Source organism: Uloborus diversus, chromosome 8 (assembly GCF_026930045.1).
Source record: "Uloborus diversus isolate 005 chromosome 8, Udiv.v.3.1, whole genome shotgun sequence".
Classification (NCBI taxonomy): Eukaryota; Metazoa; Arthropoda; class Arachnida; order Araneae; family Uloboridae; genus Uloborus; species Uloborus diversus.
Window position 1 is genome coordinate 85,714,662 of NC_072738.1, and position 24,055 is coordinate 85,738,716.

General features: G+C 33.4%; 1 protein-coding gene across 1 annotated transcript in view; it reads right to left on the reverse strand.

Moving 5' to 3' along the window:
• The window catches only part of LOC129228151 (uncharacterized), a 32,541-nt gene extending 18,426 nt beyond the window's left edge, over positions 1-14,115 (reverse strand). The window contains exons 1-2 of the mRNA XM_054862801.1: positions 13,943-14,115; positions 7,613-7,689 (exon numbers count right to left, since the gene is read on the reverse strand). Of these exons, the coding sequence (XP_054718776.1) occupies positions 7,613-7,689; positions 13,943-14,006 (141 nt within the window). The 5' untranslated portion in view covers positions 14,007-14,115. The remainder of the gene's footprint in view (positions 1-7,612; positions 7,690-13,942) is intronic.
• Positions 14,116-24,055: the final 9,940 nt, after the last annotated feature.

Here is a 24,055-nt window from a genome sequence, read left to right on the forward strand (position 1 = left end):
AATTATGCTGTAAAAAAATACAGTAGAACCTCTCAATAATGGACACTAAGGGGACCGAAAACAACTTGACCCTTTAATAGAGGTGTCTCTTCTTTGAAGGTAAATGAATTGAGGCATTCTGTGCACTTAACTCACTATAATTTCATTATGAACGGAAACTAATAGCATTTAAGATTAAATGCACAAAATGTTTCATATTTGCTGAATAAAATTTGGAATAAAACTGAAAAAAAAAAAATAAATAAATAAATAAAATAAAATTTTATCAAACATTTTGTAGCATAAAAAGTTTTGTAACTGATTTTCATTAATTGCAATTTTGAATTAATGTGTTACATGGATTTGTTTGATTTCATGTATTTTGCAATGCAAAAAGCATTGTGATCACATTTCAAGTTTTCTATAGTAAGCTTGTCATGGGCGGCACACTATCTGCCGAGGCTGAGCCCCTATGAAGAAATTGATGAAAAAGAAAAGCGTGAACGTTGGTCCCAGCAAAAATTTTATAATATATATTTGTTTATTTGCATGTTAATGTGAAGATAAACTTTTACCAGTTAATTTTTGGATATAAAGTAAACCTTAAATTCCAATAATTTCGATTTCGATGTTTCTAATGCATTTGTGCATATATTTTTTTTAATTTTCCTCAGTTGATGTCCCTTAAATAGAGTGTCCCTTAGTGAGAGGTAAATACATGGAGATCCCTAAAAAGGAGGACCAGAAAAAGTGTCCCTGAAACAAAGGTGTCCCTTATTCAGAGTTGTCCCTTAAAGGAGGTACTACAGTAAATCAATTAATTTTTGCATTGAGGATATAGGTCGAATATAGTTAAGGTTAAAAAAAATATTGCCGTGAACAAATTGTCATTTTTCTAAAATGCGTCTAAATAATCAAGAGGCAAAAGGGCACATCTGTAACGTATAAACTTCCATTCCCTGTAAACTAATAGACGCGTCCGTTTCCGCCCACAAACCGGATGTTTGTCTTTCCATCTCGTCTGTGGTCAGACCTTAGAGCAGGAATCAAAATGGAGGGAGCAAGTCCAATCATTGGTTTAGCAAAAGCTGAGACTACGACTCCAAGTCACGTGACTCAACAACGACGAATGGTTGACACGTTTTGAGTGAAACTAGCGAAAAACACATGATTTCATCCAACGTTTTGCTTTAAGGTCTATCACGTGACTTGGGGGTCTTTGGTTCACGTAAGAAAGTTTTCACTCCCTCCATTTTATCTCTTCTCAATGGGTCAGACATTACAGACGTAAAGAATATCTCTGCACTCGCAGTTTCTCGTATATTTTATGGGGTGTGAAGGGATGTGATTACAATAATCTAGTTCATACTGCTCTGAACGGTTTGTTAGGTAGTAGGGTATCGCAACGAGAGCCACAGGGCCCCTTTGGAAACCCCCCCCAGAACAAACCAAGGGGGCCGCAGGAAAAAATGTAAATAGGGGAGCCATGAGCCTTGCAAAGGGGCCCATGGTCGAATTGTTTCCAACTGGAAAATCATTTAAATGAGAATAAAATATTCTATTAAATTTAATCAAATCTATTACGCATGTGTAAATGATTTTAAAAAATGCATATGAATCTTAAACAAAATCATTACACACACCCCAAAACTTGCATTAGTTTTTCTCTGAGGTTTTTTCAGCACATTTTGCAAAAATAATCCCTGACATGAACATGAACATATGACTGTTTTTTGAATCTCGGCAAACACATTAGGTAGAAAAAGGTATTCGTAATTATTCCTTTAAGGGTTTGTTTACAATAATTATTGTTGAAAGGCTTCTTATATGCAGAGCTAGATAATGCAGATGCACGCCGTGCGCGGATACATCCGCTGACGTGCGGATACATCACCGCAGAATAGCGCGACGTTTGATACTCGTAAAAGTTCATACTCTTCTCTACATAGTATAAAATGAAGTCTCCAAAAAGCGTCAGTGTGTTTGAACTCACAAAACTCGAGAACTACCCGGCTGATTTCGCTGACATTTTCACAGTTTGTTCCTTTAAGTACTGAGAAGGTTTGCAGACCTGTTCGAAAAAAAAAATCGATGAAAAGTTTTTTTTATTTCAATTTAGGCCCAATTTTCACGTAAATTCTTGAATATGGAGGTGAAAAATTGCTTGCACATATTAATATTGCATATCGTTAGAAAGGGTAGAATTTTCCGCGTTCTACGCAATTTGTTCTAATGCTCTAACTTTATTACGGCGGGAGTTATTGGAGTTTTTAGCTCGAATTTTTTTAGGCTTAGCTGAAATTTAGGCACTACTCTTCTCTTCAATAAATCTTTCAAAAAAAGAGAAGGAATGGTCCCACAGTTTTCATTTTGACCCCATTGGAAAGAGAGACATTTTTTACTCCAGATCCTTCTCGACCTACGGTCGAAAAACTAAGCTTCTATCTCCAAAGGAAAAAAAAAGTTACAAGCATTTTTCATCAAATTCAAAAAACCGCATTTCCATTCAAATTGTTGACCATTTTCTTGCGCATTTTAATTCCTTAAACTTATTTTATTTTGTGTTTCCATGTTTACACTTTTTAAATCCATCTGTCTCGATTTAATTTCTTTAAAATATTTTAATATATGTCGTCATTGTTTGGAAGAGAAATTTTGCATGATGTTTTTTTTATATTTATTTAAGCCTGATTGTTGAATATACGTCATTTGACAAAATTTGTATTTTCAAGATGGACCGGATAAAGCCAGGCAACGAAGCTAGTTACTTCTAATTCGTTTTAAATTGATATTGATATTATTTGTTTAGATTGTAAAAATTATTACCAGATAATATATACACCCGCGGATTTGGTGGATGTATTCGTTGCGGGCACGCGCATCTCGCGATAATCATTCAAATTCTTATTCTAATTTGTTTTAAGCTGATATTATTTAATTAATTTGTAAAAATTATTAATAGATAGTATTTACGCAAGCGCGTAAGGTGAATATATTCGCTGCTATGCGGATACATTCGTTGCAGGCACGTGCATCTCGCGAAAATCATTTATTCAAGTTCTCCTTCTTTACTTCTAATTTGTTTAAAATTAATATTGCTAATGTAAAACGTAGTTATCATAACTGGACAATATAGACGGATGCAGATACATTCGCTGCTATAAGAAAATATTTGGTGTTGTGCGGATACATTCATTACGGACATGCGCATATCTCCATAATCGCGAGTAATGTTTTAATTTCAAACCTCTCCTTTTTTCCTTCTGTTAAAATTTTACCGTGATATAAAAATTCCACAAATTTTCCCGATCTATACTCGGAAATTTGGACATTTTTTCGATTTTAGCTCAATCCTTTTACTAAAAACTAAAGCAATAAAACACATTCTGGCATAATTTAATACTATCTTTCCGTTATTTAAAGACTTAAATAACAGTAGAAGCTAAACTGCGAAAAAGGCGGAACACGCCGATTGTGAATTCATCAGTTTTTTCCATAGTTAATCGCTTGGGGGGAAAAAAGCGTGTTTAATAATGCTACCAGAAATTCAAAAAGAAAATTTTGTTATTTTGTATTCAAAACACATTTTGAACACAATTCCGATCATTTCGAAGAAAATTCCAAACAATTTATTTTCCTTCTTTTTAAAATAGTTCATTTTCCGTAAAATGTTGTAAACTAAAAAAAAAGTATGCGCCGCACCTGCTGCAACCGCCACATCGGCCATTTTATAAAATTTGATTTTTCGTAAGTGCCGCGGCGCTTATACCCGAAAATACGCTATAGTTTTGGAATCCTTGTGTGCATTGGACTATTAAGGGACCAATGACACATGGGGACTTGCTCCTAGTGGTATCTCTCATCTTCATAAATAACACTCTTGCTACTAGATTTATTGCACTTGTTTCTGTTCCCTCCCTCAACAGAGAGTTTCCAAGAAGCAGCGAATTGCTAGTTTTTCCTTTGTTCTCAGAAATTTAGGTATCCTATTGATTTCTTGACTTAAAAGAGAAAGGTCCCACCAATGTATGATCTGCAGTAGAGATATAATTCCCAAAAACATGTTAGCTCACGAATGCAAAGATATCCGCTAAAAGAAGCTTAGATTTAAAATTTTGAAATTTAACTTAGGTCTTTGCATCCATAAGTTCACATAATCGGCATGAAAATTAGCTCTTTGTAGCCTCTACCTGCATTTATTTGCAATTTTGTGTTTTATAACGTTGTTTTAGCCAATTAACTTTTGAAGATGTATTTATTTCAAAAATGTTCTTATGATTATTATTATTATTGTTATTATTATTATTTTATTTATTTATTTATTTATTTTATTTATTTATTTATTTTTATTATTATTTTTTTTTTTTTTTTGGAATCCAAACCCCCTCCCCCCTTTTTTTACGTGAAAGACAATTATTTGTTTGCAGATACTCTTGAGTTGCGTGCGCAGATACTTTATATTTTTATATGACTCTGCTTATATGACTTGTTCTTAGTTGGGAAAAAAGGGTAAAATGATCAAAATAAGTGTTTTGCATAGTTATGTATGTTTCAGCATAAAAATCATTCACAATTTGTCTTTTTTTAAATGTCACTATGTTCAATTCAATTCAATTCAATTTAACTCATTTTATTTCAATCAGGAGAATATTTTTTACAAAAATGCATTTCACAAATAAAATAAAGAAAATAAATTACAAACAGAAGTATATTTTGTACTGTCTATTTGAAACTTCCTGATTGAGTAGATTTGAGTAAAGACTATGATTTTAGCTCTCCAATAGAGCAACAAAAGAAATATGTAGAATAATTTCTTTTCCTGCTGTATTGTTTTTTGCAATATTTCTTCCAACAAGTTATTCTAAATTTTGCATAATATAGGTTTTTAATTTTAAAACTATACGTAGAATCTCTTTTATTTAATTACTTTCCCTTAAAAACGTTTTAGAAAAATGATGGCAAAATTATCGCTAAAGAGAAAATGAATCAAAACATAAAGTAGTTCTGTGAAAGTATAAAAACAAAAAATGTAATGTTCATGTACGCTTATGATACTTGGAACTTTTTTATCCGTATGTGTTTATGTGTTTTGAAAGAATGGTCCAATTCAACGAACATTTCTAAGATGAATCTTTGCAATGACTCCTCATCTCCATTTTACAAGCTTCATTTTTTAATTTGAACTATTATTCTTTTAATTTGGAACAATTTACAACATGTTTTAACATGAAACTTTGAGCCTAAATTTTTTGGATTTTGTATAAATACAATTTCAATGGTAGATTGGCTTTACCGGAAAAAACGTTATATGAGGCAGTGAGGAGCAAAGGGATGTAAATGGTAAAATTAAAATTTTGGAGATAACCAGTACAAATGGTAGGTAAGTCCCTTTTCTGTCTTGGGTCAAGAGATAGTACTAGTAGCCCTGGGACGTTTTGTTATACAGCATGATTTAGAACTTAGTGAAACTTGTACAAAGCATTTCATATAAATATTTTACGTTATTTTTCGACACATAAAAAGTGTTCAACATTAGTATTTGCAGGAGAAACTGAAAACATTTTCTGTATAAGTAAATAATACCAGCAATAGAATGTTCGTACCTAAAATCAGAAACCTATAAAATTCTCGACATACTTGCATTTTTTCTTTTTATGGGTTTAAAAGAAAAAAGAAAAAAAATAATGAATTCTGAAAATTTTTTAAGAGCATTATTTTCTCATATAAGAATAAGAGTTGCAATGGGTTTTATTCTCAATGTTGCAAATCTTTCTAGAGGTATAATTCTTTCTTTTAAGCTTAAATATTTATATTTTGTTTGTTATTTTTGTTTTGTTTGGTACTGTTTGAAAGGTGAAATATTTGTTGTTTCCTATGAAATCAAAACCGTCAATTTCAATATAATCCTCTAAAAATTTGGAGCCTTTAGAATTAATTTAATGAAAACAATTTTTAACCTTTATATACATTTTTACATGTTCAGTTTTGAAGTTTTATGCATTGAGAGCAATTTTTGTTTTTCAGATTTGAATTCTATTTATCTTATTCTTTGTATGCAATTGTATTGCAAATATGCACCTGATTTAAAATGCTTGCTATTTAAACATTGGTAATACTTTGAAACTGCTGAAATTTCACACCTATAATTCTAACTTAAAATAATTTGAACTATATTGGAGCAGAAGTCCAGTGCGTCTGTGTGTATGAGAGAGATAGAGAGATATACAGAGTTACAAAATCAGGGTTGCAATGCCGAAAAGTGAGCCCAGTTAATTCTTTCTGCTTCTTGTTAAAATAATATAAATAATTAAAATAAGGCTTTAGCAATCAGAGGAAATTTTTAATTCGTTATTCAATGTTTTGCTAATCATGTATATGTAGTACTTCATTCCGTAAACTTTTGTCTTCAATTCTTCATACAGTATTGTAATGATTATTTTACTCAGTATTACACCAAAGATTGAGATGGTTTCTTTTAAATTCTAAATTTATCAATCGAGGCAGTGAGAAGCAAAGGGGTGTAAGTGGACATTTTCAAGTTTTGAGTAAAATGCGTTTAAAGATAACGTCCTAGGTAGGCATTCATTGTTTTTTTTTTTTTTTTACAAATCATGATGTACAGCAGCACCTACCAGGGCTACTAATTCTATCTCTTACCCCAAGACAAAGGAGAGGTTCCCTTACTATGTGTACTAGTTATCTCCAAATTTTTACTTTTGCCACTCACATCCCTTTGCTTCTCACTGCCTCATATGTTATTCTTTACCCTTAATGCCATTCAGCATATTCTCAATCAGTTTAACTTTAAGACTTTATTCTTTCTTTCTACTGCAACCAACAATGAGGTTGTTTCCTTCGGTCAAAAGCAGTACTTTTAGTCACTAAAATTGATAGAATACGCAAAAAAAAAAAAAAAAAAAATGACCCAGAAAATTCTTTCATTTTCCCAACAGTTATTTTTTAATTATTTTTTTTAAATGTCCGATTTTTCAAACAACGCGTGGTCTTGATGACGTCGCAAATGATGCTCTTTGGCGCATCTTCGTACTGCGTTTCCACGTAATGATAACCAAGAAGCGAATTAAAATCGAGCTATCAACCATATCATTGCCAATACACGTGAGTAAAGAGGCGAATTAAATATTTTGCTCTGTGAATGGCAACACAGAATGGCATTTCATCATTTGTGATGCCATCGGCAAGAAATGTAAACAATGAAAGATCACCGATTTAAGTAATTTTTTTAAAATATTTAACTTAAACAAATTATTTAATAAATGCTTATATCCTATGTTTTTAAGCATGTTCTTTCAGAAAAAAAAAATACTTTTAAAATATTGGAAACGACCCCATTCGATGTATCACATTTGATCTGTTTGAATATTTACGATATCATTGCAAATGCAGATTTTCCCATCAAACATTTCTTGAACTGAAACTTTTCTTACCCGAGAGGGACCACGAAGTATTTTGGGGCTCATGTGAGGGCCACACGTCAAGAAAGGTTGAGAAATCCTGGCTTAGAGCCACCATCTCCTAGAGCCCGATAAATGGCAGTAAACTGGCAGAATGTGTGCTAAATTCAAGCAAATACATTTCATATTCATGACGAAACTTATGCAAAATTACTTACGTTTTCAGTCAGACTCTCTTTCAAGCACGAATATGTCTTATTCGTTTCTTCAACAGTCATTTCTCCATCCATAGGCACTGAAATGAGGCGAACATATTAGCAAACAACTACATTACCAGTCATAATATCCAACATCACATAATGGAATACAAGCGATCTACTACTAAACCAGCTACATGAACCACTTTTAAATCGGTAAGGTATCGGACTTTTGACTGGAGGGTCCCGGGTTCCCAGCGGTCTTCATTAATGGTGACTGGGGGACATTAAATATGCTCGTGGTCAACGTCCTCCTAGGGAAACAATACCTCTGGGGGGTGCTGGACCAGGGATTATTCGATTTCTGGTCTGGATCAAAACATCAGAGTTGTCTTCAGAGTCTTTAACTTAGGATTAGGGGAAAGTGGGGAAAAGTAAAATTGTAACGATAAATTACCATTTTCAAAATGAAGAAATCGGAAATTTAATTTGAAAATTGCACGGTGTCAACTGCAAAAAAAAAATTTTAAATGAAGCATTTTTACTGTGATTTCTTTGATATTGGTTGTTATTATGAATACATATTTTTTCATTAATGGGGTAAGAGAAAAATTAACTATTTGGTGCCAAGATTTGGCTTAAAAAAAAAAAAAGTACGGTGCAGTGAGTCAACGTGTTGGCAGGATACAAAAAATAAATGTTGATCACTAGATAATAAAAACGAATCTTCATGCATTTATATGCAGCAGGATTTTATTTTTTTTCCACTTCCTTGTTCATTTATTTTTGCAGATCACTTGTCTCTTTGTACAATCTAATTAAATTAAATTAATCCAAATATAAATACAAACATATTTGCTCTGTCCAATCAATAACCATGTATTTAAAAAAGGTTAACTTATCGAGAGACTAAAACATAATTTATTTTTAGTACCTTTTGAAGACTTCAGACTTTCGGCAGATTCAAAAAAATGATTTTTCAAAAAAACTCTATTTCGACACTTTTTTTTAGTATAAAATCATTTTTATTCATCATCTGTCGTCGAATTCATATTAAATCATCCTCATATCGTCTAGAATTCTGCTCTTGAAATATATCACATTGTTCTAACTTGAAACTAGCTGAATGACAGTTTATCATTGTTGAAACAAATTTACTTTTGCTTCAACATGGTCGATAATCACATTTCACTTCGTTTTGGTTGAAATATTTCAAAAACAAATGTTTTACATTACGGGAAACACGTCTTAATAGTCGAGTTAGAAGTAGAATATTCTGCCCTCTGATGAATTCCCATGTCAGCCATTAATAAACAATTCTATCTATGTGGTTAATAAAGCTAATTTGAGTTCACGTTCTCGAAAACGATCCATATAATGAAAACGTTTTGTTTCTGAATAAGAATTAAATAGAACATGCTGAAGAAAAATATGCAATATCACCATTCTTTGTTTTTCGAAAATTAACATTTGGCGAAGCTGCATCTAGTTTCTCCTAATGTATTATTGGCATGGGAATAGTTTAGGTAGCTGAAAATATTTGAGTGCTTTTAGAAGCAATCAATTATTCGTTGCAAATTCAAAGGATAATTATATAGAGTTTCTTTCTGTTTATAGTACTTAAATTACTGTCCGAGTCCCATTTGGATAAGGTAAATTATGTTCTACCCGTAATAGGACATTTAAAAATAGACAAACGAACCAGAAGTGATATCGATTGGGGTAAATGAGCTGTGTAAGTATAGATTTCAGTTTTTGAAGACTGTGATGAAAATCAGGCACAGTAATAGATTTTTGAATAAAAAAACATTAGATTCAATATGACATTAAATAAAAGCTATTTCACTTGCTTTTAGCCCAAAAAGGTAGTGACGGCAGGCCCATCATGTCGAATTTTTTCAAGTCAGGGAGGGGGCAAAAGGTGTGTACTCAATGTAAATTTCATCGGCAAACAGCACAAACCAAACCCACTTATATGAAAAAACATTAATTTTTCAAAGCTTGGGAGGCAATTGACTCCACCCCCCACCCCCCATCCCACCCCTGAATCCCCTAAATGGCTGGCCTGAGATTGACTCGGATTTACCTGACTGGTCGGATTTACAATGTCGCAAACACCACGATTGTGAGAGGCTCTTACGACCATAGGAGCCCTGAAGATGAAAAAATGCAAAATAAACGTTTTACATCGATCTCTCGCAGATAAAGCCCCCCCCCCCCCCCTCTCTTTTGTACAGACACAAACAAACGCATTGAGATGAGGTCCCAAACTTGTAAATCTGCCACTGCAAAAAGGGAAATAAAAATTAAGAATAATGTGTTGAATAAAAATGTATTGTAACCAGAGTCTCTTAGAAATTTTATGGCGATTTCATATTTAAAAGAACTGAGGTAATTTGAAACAAAATTTCAATGTTTTAACTTGATGCTTCCCTAGCTCTCGGGTGATTTGAAGATAAAATTTTATGCAATGCACAAGACCATATGAGGCAGTGAGAAGCACAGGGATACAAGTGGCAAAATTAAAAATTTGCAGATGGCAAGAGATTGTACTAGTAGCCCTGGTAGATGCTGCTGTACAGCATGATTTAGAAAAATCTTCAATTAAAGCCTACCTAGGATCTGATCTTTAAACGCGTTTTACTAGAAACTTGACATAGTCCACTTGCATCCCTTGGCCTCTCACTGCCTCATATTTTCTGTGAGTAGAGGAAAGTAGAAGAATACCGCTCATCATTTGAGGGAAAACAGAAATAGCTAGTCAAATTTAGTCAAAAAAACAATATTTTTTTTACGTACAAAAAGGCATAAAAATTGTTTACAATCAACTAATTTGCATGAATGTATCAGGATGTGTTTTTTTTTAATCGCTTAATTGACTGCTTCACTGATTGAGCAGTAATGCTTGACATGATACGGCTAAAACAGAACTGCATGCAATACACCGACAGCCCGATTATGACATCCAGAGACTGTAGTTTCAGAGCGCGTGGTCATCGTGAAGATCCGCCCCCCCCCCTGCCCCCACACACAGAAAAATATGAAGTGACGGGCCTGCGAGAAGTACGGTAGGGTCAGTTAGATAAAGGGAAACAGAATTCCACTGTTTTAACTCGAGATTATTTCTTTTTTCTTTTGGGTGAATTGAGAGATAAAATTTTATGCACTGTGTCAAGACTACAACACTTTCTGAAAGAGTAACTTGGTGTGAAAATTTTGACTTTATGACTGTTTGTTTGCAAATGCAATCCTGTTTACATTAACCCCAGAGTGTTTCCTTTTACCCCAGAGACTAAGAGGTAAACGGAAACTGGTTTCTTTCTTCATGTGGTTAATGCAGTCAGACAATCGCAACATACGCAATGAATTTGGAAGTTTAAGAAGTTTTACACCAACACTACTCAATTTGCGGCCAATAGGTCGCATGCAGCCCGCTGAATCCTTTAAACGTAATAAAAAAAATTCAAATTCAAAACGGGCTAGCGACAGTCCCCGCAACTTCAAGCGAGTTCGTGCGTGCCTAAAAGAAGCTGCCTGAAAATATTCTTACGTAGTAGCAATGGATCTTGGTGACCTGATCGGTAAAGCATCGGGCTCGTATCTGGACGGTGCCAGGTTCGATGCCAACCAGTAGAAGATCCTCCGTGTCCGCTGATGATGACTGGGACACGTTAAATATGTAGTGGTCATAAAGTCCTCCAAGCGATTCAGTACATCCGGGTCCGGGGGTGTTGAACCAGGAGTTGTTCAGCTTCTGGTTTGGATCATAATTATCGAAATGTCGACAGATGGTGCTTCCATCTATCTCGTGCTGTCTGAACTAAATTGAACTTCCACTTTAGTGGTGCTCAGTAGACGGAAGTCGTACCTCCTTGCCGAGAACCTGGTAGCATTGTCTACTCAAGCTTGATACCCGAATGCTTTAAGCAACAACATGCAATAGCAATGAGGTGTTGCACGACGAATGTGGGATCAAGCGTTTCAATCGAATTGACTGCAAATTATGAAATACAACATTTAAAATAATACGCAAATTTTTTATTTTGACGATGGAACCCTCAGCATATTAAAATGCACCAAATTACTCGACTGTGCATAACATGGAACGTGGATTTATTTGATCTAAAACTACTTTTTCCTTTCCCCTTTTTTAGCCTACTTTCCCAGTAAAAGTCAGAGAAAGAAGAGAAAAGCATGAAAGAAGGCTTAATACATCTTAAAAATATCCTGAAAAACAAAAAAAAGTCAAAAATAAATAAAATGGTTAGATAAATATTGAAAAATTAAAAATTGGAAAGTAGGGTATTGAGATGGGGAAAAAATGTCTGTCGGTCTGTCTGTCTGTACCCCCCCCCCCCTAATAACTTTTGAATGAATAGTCCGATTGGAACAATTTTTTTTTGTTAGAAAGATCTCGGCGAGGACATCTCATTCCCATAATTCATTTTTTGATTTGAACAATTTTTCGTTCAATTTTGAACAGTTCAAAAAACTTAACATTCGCGCCTACGGGGATATTCAAAGCAAAAATAAATCTTGAACTTAGAGCCGAAGTGGCTTCAAACAAACTTTGTAGGGAAAAGCTTTTGATGAAAAACATGTGTCGAAAAAATCTTTTTGATTTGAACAAGTTTTCGTTTAATTTTGAACAGTTCAAATCTCTTAAGATTAGCACCTACGGGGACGGGGAAACTGAAAGTCAATATAGATTCCTAACTTAAAGGCGGATTTACTTCAAACAAACTTTGTTGGAAATAGCTCTTTACGATTTACTCCCGACTCCGACTCCGATAATTTTGGGGCTCTTGACTTCGACTCCTACTCCTGTGTTCGAAAATTACTCGGACTCCGACTCCCCGACTTTGAATCTGACTTCGTAGCTTTCGCAAAAATTTATGCACGGAGGAAAAATGATTGACTCCAACTCCTGGAAATTCGACTCTGACTCCAACTCCTGTATCAAATAATAAGTCCGACTCCGACTCTGCAAGTATTGGCAGACTTGCGGACTTTTTGAGGAAATGACCGATTCCAACTCCGAGTCTTTGAATTTAAAACTTTCGGCTCTCGATGCTAACTCTTTGGTCCCAAAATGAGATGGACTCCAACTCTGACTCCGCAGTCATGGTTTTTACTGTGAAATAATTGTTTTGAGTATGTTTTGATTTTATTTTCAAGTTAAAGTTTTAATTTACGTATTCAGTTTTTGGCGGAGAAATTCGGAGTCCTTTATGTTTCTACATAAAGATATGTGCAGACGATTGTTTTTTTTTGACAATCAAAATTATTTCTTTAAGTTGACATTTTATCGTTTTTATTTATTTTTGAAAGTACATTAATTCATTCTTTAAAAAAATTTTGGCAACAGGGGAAAAACAAATGGTTTTTTGAGCAATCACGATTGCTTATTGCTTTCATTTGACTGTTTTTGGCGTCCTATCATTTTATTTTACCACCGCCACCCTTCGCACCATAACCGTCGACCGGCTCCTCACGATGCTGCTCCTATAGCGAAAGCCGTCTCCAGGTTGCATCCATGTCCTACACACATGCGCATACACACAACTACCCACACATGCATGCCTGCACACAGACACAAACACATATGCCTACACACACATACACATACCGCGCACCCACGCACACACATTCATACACAAAACTACCCACACACTTATGACAGCACACAGACACAAACACCCGTGCCTACACACACATACACATACCCCCTGCCCCTACTCACAAACACACATACCCCCAGACGCAAACACACACGCCTGCATACACACACTCGTGATTGCGAAAAACATATTTTAAATTCAAGATGTCAAAATTCAAATTGATTTTTTTTTGGATATGATGTATTTATTTTAATTAGCTTTTAATTTCAATTTTTTTTTTTTTTTTTTTTTGAAAGCGGTAGAAGATTTTTTTGATGGAAAAAATGTATTTAGCTGCTTTGTTTAAAAGGTGCTGCTATTTTATCTGTTCTTTTATTTATTTTTTACGTATCTAATTCTTTAGATGAGCGAGGCATACTTTATTTCTCGAAATCAGTTTGAAATATTTAAAAAATATGTTTGAAATAATATACGATTTTAGCTAATTTTGAGAGTATTGATCAGATACTAGAAAGTCGATATTGGTATACGGGAAAGTAGGCTCGTCTAGTTCTAGACAGAACTTCTTGTTTTTCTTTAAAAAACAAAAATAAACCCTGCGGGAATAACCAAGATCAGAAACATGAAATCCGTGAACTTCCAGTTACTAGTAAAATTCCTGTTCTGGAGTTCCATTAGTTTAAAAATATTAACTGGAAAAACTTTTCGTTTTACAATAAAATTGACTTACTTGCACTAACAGAGTAAATCCAAAAAGCAGTGAAAACTGACAAACTAAGAATAAAACGTCCCATGGCTTTACAAGAAAATTAATCCTGTCCGAAGTCAAGTTATGATTTCAAATATTTGAGTTATGTTGTGTCATCAGAGTATTCCATATATATTCCGTGTGCAAACTTTGTTTTTTTAGCGACTCTTTTGTCATGTAGTGATGTCTAATTTATTTTGCAAGGTGGAGTTTTTATTTTTTTCGCTTCTGCTGTTCCGGCGAATAGAATGGATTTTTTTGTAAAGGGAATCAGGACGTATTGTCAAAGAAGAATAATGGTCATTTCCCTAAAACACTGTTTCTGAATTGGGATTCGCATGAAAGGTTGCTGTATCTAACTGGCTGCGTTTTAGCAAAAAGTACCATAGTGGTTTTTCAAGCTTTGGAGGTCACGTGTGCAAAAATAGTACAATATTCTTACAGAAAAGAATACAATGTTATAAGTTTTTACTCATGCTTGAGATCAAACGCACAGCCGTCAAAGCGACATCTGCTTTTTCAATTAAATAATAAAGATTTTAAAAAATGGCTTAAAAATGAGGATGGAATCAGGACTAATATTGTGGGTCAAAAAATGACCGCCTCTGGGAATTTTTGAGCCTTTGATTTCTACTCTATTTTCCCAAAATCTGCCTGGCTCCGACTCTGACTCTATAACACTGGCGGAACTGCAGATTTAGAGAGAAAATGACCGACTCTAACTCCGACTTCTTTACCTCAAAATCAGCCATACACCGACTCCACAGATCTGAATGGAATGACCATTTCGGACATTTGAAGAGATAGGTTTATGAATTAATATTTGATGTCCTGACTGCTTTGATAGAATGAAAAACCACTTTTGCACAATACTCAAAAATAGGGCAACGATGAAAACAAAATAACCTTCTCAGTAATCACTAGAACTGAGACAGCAAAACTTAGTCGTGTTCAGGAAGGAGTTTCCATTCTCAACGGGGTTGTTTCCTTCAGTCAAAAGTACTACTTTTTAGTCACAGAAATTGATAGAATAAGCAAAAAAAAAAAAAAATAATAATAATTTGAATTTTGACCTCTTGAATTCAAATTATGTTTTTCGCAATCACGAGTGTGTGTGTGTGTATGTAGGCGTGTGTGTTTATATGTGTGTGGGGGTATGTGTATTTGTGTGTGGGGGGTATGTGTGTTTGTGTGTGGGGGGATTGTGTGTTTGTGTGTAGGGGGTATGTGTATGTGTGTGTAGGCATGTGTGTTTGCGTCTGTGTGCAGGTATGAGTGTGTGGGTAGTTGTGTGTAGGTGCGTGTGTATGTGTAGGTATCTGTATGTATGTGTACGTGTCAGTATGTATGCGTGTATGTGTTGAGTGTGTATGTGTGTAGGTGTATGTATGTATGTGTTATGTGTATATGTTTGTGTGTGTGTACGTGCGTGTATGCATGTGTGTAAGTGAAGGATATTGACGCAACCTGGAGACGGTTTTCGCTAGAGGAGCAACATCGTGAGGCGGCCGGTCGACGGTGGTGCTGCAGAGGGTGCTGGTGGGAAAATAAAATCATAGGAATGCCAAAAACAGTCAGATGAAAGCAATAAGCAATCGTGATTGCTCCAAAAATTAAATTAATTTGAATTCTGAAATTTTGAATTCAAATTATGTTTTTCGCAATCACGAGCTGTGACAGGACACTACTCATTAGAGTTATTGTTTCTAGAAACGGCTTCTGTCCCCCCAAGCCTGCCCCTCCTCTTGGGCACATGTGTATAGTTGTGTGTTTGCACGTTGGTGCGTAGTGTATGTATGTAAAGGCGCGTGTGTGTGAGTGTATGTGTATGAGCGTGCATGTGTGTTGGATATGGACGCCGCCAACCAGGAGAAGCGAATTCTGGGGGACAGTGCTCAGAACCGTAGGAGCCGCGCCTGCTGAGGACGGTGGGGTTGAAAAAGGAACCAAACGCCAAGGATGGTCATATAAAAACAAATAGCAATCGTGATTGCTCAAAAAAATAACATGGACACAGAAAATACTTTCATTTTCCCATCAGTTATTTTTTAATTAATTTTTTTAAATGTCAGATTTTTCAAGCAAGGCGTGGTCTTTATGACGTCACAAATGATATCCTTTAACGCCTTTTTCACTACGATTCCACGTTATGATAATCAAGCAACGAATTAAATATTGCCTCTACGCTTGCTATCAACCATATCGTTGCAGTACACGTGAGTAAAGATGCGAATTAAATATTGTACTCTTCTGAGTGGCAACAGTTAATGGCATTTCATCGTTTGTGGTGTCATCGGCAGAAGCATTAATCAATGAAAGCGCACCGATTAAAGTAATTTTTTAAAAAGTTAAACTTAGTCAAATTATTTAAAAAATGGTCAGATCCTATGTTTTTAAGCAAGCTCTTTCAGATAAAACAAATACTTTTAAAATTTTGGAAGCGACCCATTAAACTTTTAAAAAAGTTAATAAAAAGTTTTTATGGTTGGAGTTGTGTTGTCATTATTTTGTCCATGAACTTGAACATTGCAAAGTGGATAGGAAAAACAAAAAAATAGCTACATAAAAATATATATAATAGGGTAAAAGCACCAAACATTGGGTACCTTTTGTTTTGCCATGCACCCGCAGCCGATATAATTAAGAAACAAGAAGTTCCATCAAGAACTAAACGAGTCTACTTTCCATTTTCATACATACCTGTACATGTAAATGATGGTTCATTTGTGTGTCTGTGTATTAGGGTGGGTCGAAAAACGACTTTTTATATTTTGCTGATGGGTAGTGTGGAAAAGGTGCCATTGATATAGCAAACTGCACACAAAAAATTTGAATTTTTTCTGACAATTTCTTGATCTGCCGCAATTGGGTTGAAGTTTCGAAAAATGCTGTTTTTTCATGATTTTAGCCAAATTAAGTAAAAATGGTATGTTTCTATTTTCGATGATGAGTTGCGCAAGAAAAGTGCCATTGATGGCACTACTCCCATAAAAATTTTAGGGTGTGTGGTATAGCTCTTTCCTTTGCCACAAATGAGTAGAAGGTTTGGCAATTTTCAGTTTTTTTAACGTTTTCAATAAAAATTCTCAAATAGTAAAAATTTTGTTTTCGCCATATTTCTCTGCCATAATTCTATAGTTTTATCACACGTGATGCATTATTAGATGCGTGTTGTGTTATAAATTATCTACTTATTGCGTATAAATTTTTAAGTTTAAAATATGCTATTAGAAAACCTAGTGCAGCTCTCTCTTTGATTAGCGTTTAAAACCAACGGGAGTAACGCAGAATTTGCTTTTAATCACAGGTAAATATTTTAAAATAAGAACAAAGTTATTATCTCTTAACTAAAAACAATCACGTGAAACGGCACTCTCGTTAAAACATCAAAAAAAAAATGGTGTAATTGCAGGTGTTCTATGCCTAATTCTGCATTTTGAGGACATATAAGGGATGTTTACAAAAATATCAGGGAAAAAAATGGGAGAATTATTATTATTATTTTTTTTAAGTCATACAATATTTAACAACTTAAGATGGTTCAAAATAAAAATTGTTTTTGGTTCGAAAAATCGTTGACATTGACTGACGGAGAGGAAGACCGAGGGAAAAGAAAAGATCACGCAGTGTCGCTTGCTCACATCTGCTTTTAGAAAAGTTAAGTTTAAAAATTAAAAAATAAAATTTTAATCTACTTTTATTATTATTATTATTTATTTATTTATTTTTTTTTTGTTCAATTGATAGCTCCAAAATAGTCGGTAGTCTGGTCATACTGAGGTTGCTTATTTTCCGGGAAAAAGTCAACAGTTTCCCATACTCCTCGGAAGTCCCGAGGCGAAGTGAACCTTTAAGGAAACCAAATCCCCCCTCCTCCCCGTCCTTCAAAACTAAAACATGCACTCGGCTAGCTGTTAAACTCTTTTACACTGATCATGTCACATTTCATCAAAGTGATGATTGGCTTTCACATATTTGCATTTCATTTAATTTTTTTCGGATCATAGAATTTTAATCAAAATCAAATAAGGGCCATTCCACAGAAAACGGTTATTTTGTCCCGCACGTGACTTTTCATTAAAAATGATAATTTAAAAGGATAATGAACAAAATTTTGTTGCTTAAGAATTCGCAAACGTATGTGTGACTTCTTAAGCAAAAAATTTCGTCATCACCATTTAAAAATTATTCCTTTTTTTGTAAAATATAGGAACCGTCACGTGCGGGACAAAATCACCGTTTTCAGTGACCATAGACACATTTCTTTCTACTGTTCAAAATATCATTTCTCAACAAATGAGATATGTTTCTTTTACGTTGGAACCTTGGAACCTTAGCTTTCAAAACATTTAATTTGTTTCGTCATTGCTATATTAATAGAGAAAAAAAATACGAAATGCACATAGCAAACTACAAAATGTTGACTTTGGATATCCTGCACGTGATCCATGCAAATAAATTGAAATTTAAGTAACAAAGTTATTTAATGAAAAATAATACCGTGTCAGGAGAATCTTTGTATCAAATGTAAATATTATTAAAATATGTGCTTACTCCTGTTGAATTAAAATATGAAGATCTTTAACAAAATATTGGTGAAATTATCGAATTGGAATGTGTGACACTTAACGGTGGAATGGCCCATAAGTTATTGAATGCATGTGCTATAAAATGATCGCATTGCGAAGAAGTAAAAAAAAAAAAAAAAAATTAAATTAAAAAGAAATTCCCCCGTTCGAACCCTAAGGGTAATTTCTCTCATTACCCTATAGTGCATTTACACGTCTCGTATACTATTTTCATAATTGCACCTTTTTTTGAGGGGGGGGCACTCCATGAAAAGGTCGCTATTTTTTCCCGTACGGTACATTTCATAAAAAAGTATTACTTTTAAAAGGTAACGAAAAAAATTTTTTGCTTAATTTTGGACTAACTACAACAGTAGCAATCAAGGCTGCGGAATTTAAGTCGGAGTCGGACAGATTTTGGGTAAAAGAGTCGGAGTTGTTAGAAAATATAGGCTCCGGCCTTTTTTTTTCTTAAATTTTCACTGACTCTTCTTACATTAAAAAAAAAAAAAAAAAAAAAAACGACGACCAATTGGTTCGAATACATGTGTAAAGGCCTACTAACAAGAACATAACTGCCATAAGCCGAATGGATGTCACCCGGGGCGCACAGTCGCTTAGCAATGAAGCTTTTGGACTTGCAAGGAAGCTTTTTTCTCTTCAGGCACAGTTTTCAGAAATTGAAAGCTCACGATTTGATGTACATGTAAATCTATTTGTTAAACAATAAAAGGGGGTGCAAATTAATCCTTTTTAAAATAAAAAAACGGAGTTTTTGAGTAATCTCATTTTTAAAATAGCAACTATTTTAAAATTTGATTTCTAAATTGAATTTCTAAGGTTGCATGCATTTTAGGTTTACAATAAAATACGAGCTGAAAATTTCAAACAAAGTAGCATTTCAAAATCTGTTCAGGGCTTTTATCCCCACTTCGTGTGGGGGAAAAACTAAAAAAAAAAAAAAAAGATGGAGTCGGAGGTTTTAACCTGGGTTTTCTTGCCTAGAGCTTTTGAATTTCACTGTCAAAAATGAAACGCTCAATTTTGACGATTCGGCAATCCTCGAGCACTATTTCGTTATTTTCGACGATCCTTTCGTCACCGAATCACGTGATATTTGACGAAACCAGAAATCTCAAATTTTTGACGAAATTATTTCGTCCCAATTTCGTCATATTGCAGTGCATTCTGGGAATTTTCGTTTCAGTCTTGTACTTGCTCGTTAAATTATCTTACGGAAATTATCCTACAGGATTCATAAAAAAGGTTAGTATTTATTGAAATTTGTATGTGCAATGTGCCTTCTTTTATGTATTGTTACACTTTTGTTTAGTGTTGTGTTTATTGTTGTATTTAAAACACATTAAAATTGAAAACGAACGGTTCGATTAGGTTTAGAATTCTGTCTGTTAACTTTGAGTCACCTCCACGTTAGGCTTAGCTAGCGTTATTTTTTTTTTATTTGAAAAAGAGAATATTGGTTTGTTGACATTTATTTCCAAAACGTACTTCCTTTATTTCGTTAAAAAAATTACAAACATGACTAAAGAATTTGTACGAATTTAAACTCACAAAAAAAAAAAAAAAAAAAAAAAAAAACACTCCACTGTAGCTAAACTAACACAGATGATATAAGCGCTTTTATAAATGGCATAGAACTTTGAAGCTTTTAATTTCAACGTGTAATATATTACATGGTTATGTGTTTTCATTCTTCTCCATGAATTTTACAAAAATAATTCTGTTAAACGAAGTGTATTTTTTAGTTTAATAGTTCAAATTTGTTTCATTCTGCATTTTTATTTTCTTAAAAAAATACTATGTACCAATCCCCCAGTAAGTATTGATATTTTTTCTTCTTCCACTCTACATTTAATGTTTTTTTCAATATAATAATTTATACAGTAGTTCCCAAAAGTGTTCGCAAACTTATCATTTTCAATGAAATATTGCTATACCCATTAGTAAAAATTAATATTTTGGAATGGGTAAACAATATTACAAAACTTCATGAAATATTTAAGTAGCAAAATAAAATTGATTTTGAAGAAATTAATAATCAAAATGTATCAAGAACTTTATAACACAAAAGTGTTCGTAGAAAATATTTTAAAATAATTGTTTAGCAATCTTTGAATAAAATCGATGAAACTCGAGGAAAAAAAAAGCGCTTGATGCAATAAAAAATAAATGCAAACCGTTTATATCAGCTTTTGGATCCGAAATGATACCGTCTTTTATTTTGTTAAGCTCGTAGACAAGACTTTTAAATGCATATCCCATGTTGTTTATATAATCTCTTTCCCTGCAGCAGATGTTTCTAGCAATAAGTGCTTATGTTCATTATTTGTGGAGCCTTTTTTTTTTTACTTGCATAAAACATGAAGTAAAGTAAATATCAATTTAATACAAATCATTTTAAGATAAAGAAAATATTAATTTCCATAAAGAACTCTATCTTTGTGCTTGATATTTCAGCAGAATATTTTCAATATTTTTTAAAAAATTTTCGCAAATTAAAATAAATTATTGAAAGTAGAGTTTTAATGTTTAACCTCGATTTAAAAAGAAAAGATAGTATAGCAGCATGTTTGAAAATTGTAATAACAATAATAAGCATTTTTTGTTTATTTTCCCACTTCATACACTAAATTTATAGGTTTTTCTATGTCAATTTGTGCTACATGATTTGTCATAATTATGAATTTTTCCATTATACATAGTTTCTACAGCTACAATAAATGCAGCATTAATTTCATTGCCATATTTGCCGCCTCAAGGTATTGTCAACAAAAAGTGAGAAATCCCGGTCTACATTAAATCAGACTAAGAAGCATTTTATAGATGAACTTCCAATAAATCCAAATTTTTTGTTGGAGCATGTGTGAGCATGTGTGAGCAAATGTTTTGTTTTTGTTGATTTTGCTGGATACAAAGTAAAATGTCTGAAAATTTAACCGAACTTCAATTGAAAAATTGAAAGGATAATGAAAATATATGAAAAATTAAAAGGATAATGAAAAAATATGTAAAATTAAAAGGATAATGAAAATATATGATAAGAAGTAACAAGCTTTGCTTGTTTGTACCACACTGGTCCCTATTTTCATTATAAATCTTTGGAAAAAAAATCCATTGATATCAGTCAATTAGTTCTCAAGACACAAACAAACAAGGAAATGCACTTTGTTATTGGATTTCCCCTATCTTTGGCAGCTCTTCTCCCTTGGCGTTTTTTTTATTTACTGCGTGAAAATTGCATATTTTAAAAATCAAATATGCTTAGTTAAAAGGTGATACTCCCTTCGTCTCCGTCCCAAACTAGTAAGTAGAGCTACGTTTGAATATTTTTGTACTAGTGATTGATTCTGATGATTTTATGATTTTGTTCGAATATTTTTTAAAGATTTCAAGGTACTATACTATCAATTAAAAACTTTACTTGGCAAGCATTCCCTCTTAAAATCATTACCAGCTGAGTTAAAAAAATCCGAAGTACACACGCCCTTAAGCTACGCCCCATTTTGTAAGTACTCTACCCCCAGTATAGCAGAAAAATCAGTTTTTTTTTCTACTAAATCCCTATCCATCAGCTAGAAGGTAGCTTTATGTAATTATTAGTTAACTTATGAAATGGAGCTTGGCTTCGAGTGTTGGAGCCCTGGGTTTTTGACTCGAATTTGATTATGGTTTAAGGAGGTAAAGCTCGGTAAGTAAATGTTGTTCATTGATAACATAGCACAATAAAATCTCTGAAAAAAGTGCAAATAAAATCATAATCACCAGTTTCAGTACTTAATTCATAAGTACTTTATTGGAACTAATTTGAGTAGGGGGAGAGAGTACTTCAGAAAACATTCGTGAAGAAAACGGAACACGAAAATCGAAAAAAAAAAAAGAAAAACGGTGTATTTTGGCTATCGGTTAAAATAAAAAATAAATTTAAAAAAAATCACAGATCAACAATTTTCGCACTTTTGATTTTTTTATAGCTCAAAAAAATGAAAATTCAAAATGTGCAAAAGAATTAACTCGTTTAATGGCTAAATAATGCTGATTCTCGAAAAATTGAAGAAACTCTAATTCTAGAATATTATTCAGAAATTAATTTCAGAAACTAACTGAGAGTCTATCTGCCTAAATAAAAATTTTGTTCATCCGCTGTAAAAATAACTCATTCTTGCAATCTGCTTGAAAAAAAGCTGTCAGCATTGAAATCATCATATATTTTGAAAAATATGAAAATTAAATCAGATGCTTTTCAAAGTCACAAGCGAATCTTAGATTTTTAACTTAAGGAAAAAAAAAAAAAAAACTCAGATTTTGAAAGATATCGTGAAAACATGTTTTATTTCAGAAATAAACTGATGAATTTAATCTTAAAACTTTCCTCGAAATAGAAAAAAGATCCATGTGCATGAGGGCATACACCTATGGACTTAAACCTTTACTTATTATGTTATATATTCTCTTTTTAAAACTTTTTTTAGGATGGATCCAACATCACGGAGATAATTGGAACAAGGACAGACGAAGACTTTTTCATAATTATAACAATATTCTAAGTGTTCGTATATTATACATTGATTTCATGTTACACATGTTTGGAAATAAAAATAAAAACTTAGGGGTGAAAAGCAAAGGTATATTTTTATAATTATTTAACAAACATTACACTAAATTAATTTTACCGAAAGATTTATTACACATCTGCATTTTTTTAAGATTTATATTTTCAAATACCTTTTGCAATTTTGGCAGAGAATTGTTTTCAAAGTACAGTAAAACCTGTAAAGTTGACCACCTGTCTATGTTGACCGCTTTTTGTCAGGAACGGAATGAGCCCTATCTCATATAATGAAGGAAAATCTCTGTAACTTGACCACCTCTCTATCTTGACCACCTGTCTATCTTGACCAATAATGTACGCCAAATTTGGTCTGGAGTATTGTAAAAAACCCTTTGTAAGTTGACCGCTTGGTTTATTTTTTTAAAACTTTCTTCAGCATATTATTTTATTTTATTATTTATTTATTTATTATAAAAATATATTTTTTTTTTGATAGCTTTCAAAGAATGTTTTTAATACTTTGATGACATACTAGAATTTTACTAACTAAACAGCAGCATAAAGCTTATGCTGCTCTTTATTCACCAAATTTGTTTTTCATTTGTTGTTCTATTTGAGATAGCTTTTTGTACTCTGTTCAATGAAAATAGGTGTCAGTAGAAAAGTTCAAAGTCTTTTCTTTTGGTTGCAATATGTTGTGGCAATACAGGAATTCTGCTAAAAAGAGCAGGCCCAGCTCTATACATTTTGGGTCCCCCTGCAACAAAATATGTAGGGCCCCTCCCCTAGTGGCCAGCAGTGTCTATTTGTAAAACGAATAAGCCTTAGTGCTAGTTTTTTTTTTTCCATTTTTTCAATTTCTAGGGCCGTTAGCCCCTTTAAGGACGCGGGCCCCTCACACTGCGGGTACGCAGATCTGGGCCTGCTAATGAGTAATGAGTAAAGTTACATGTTTCT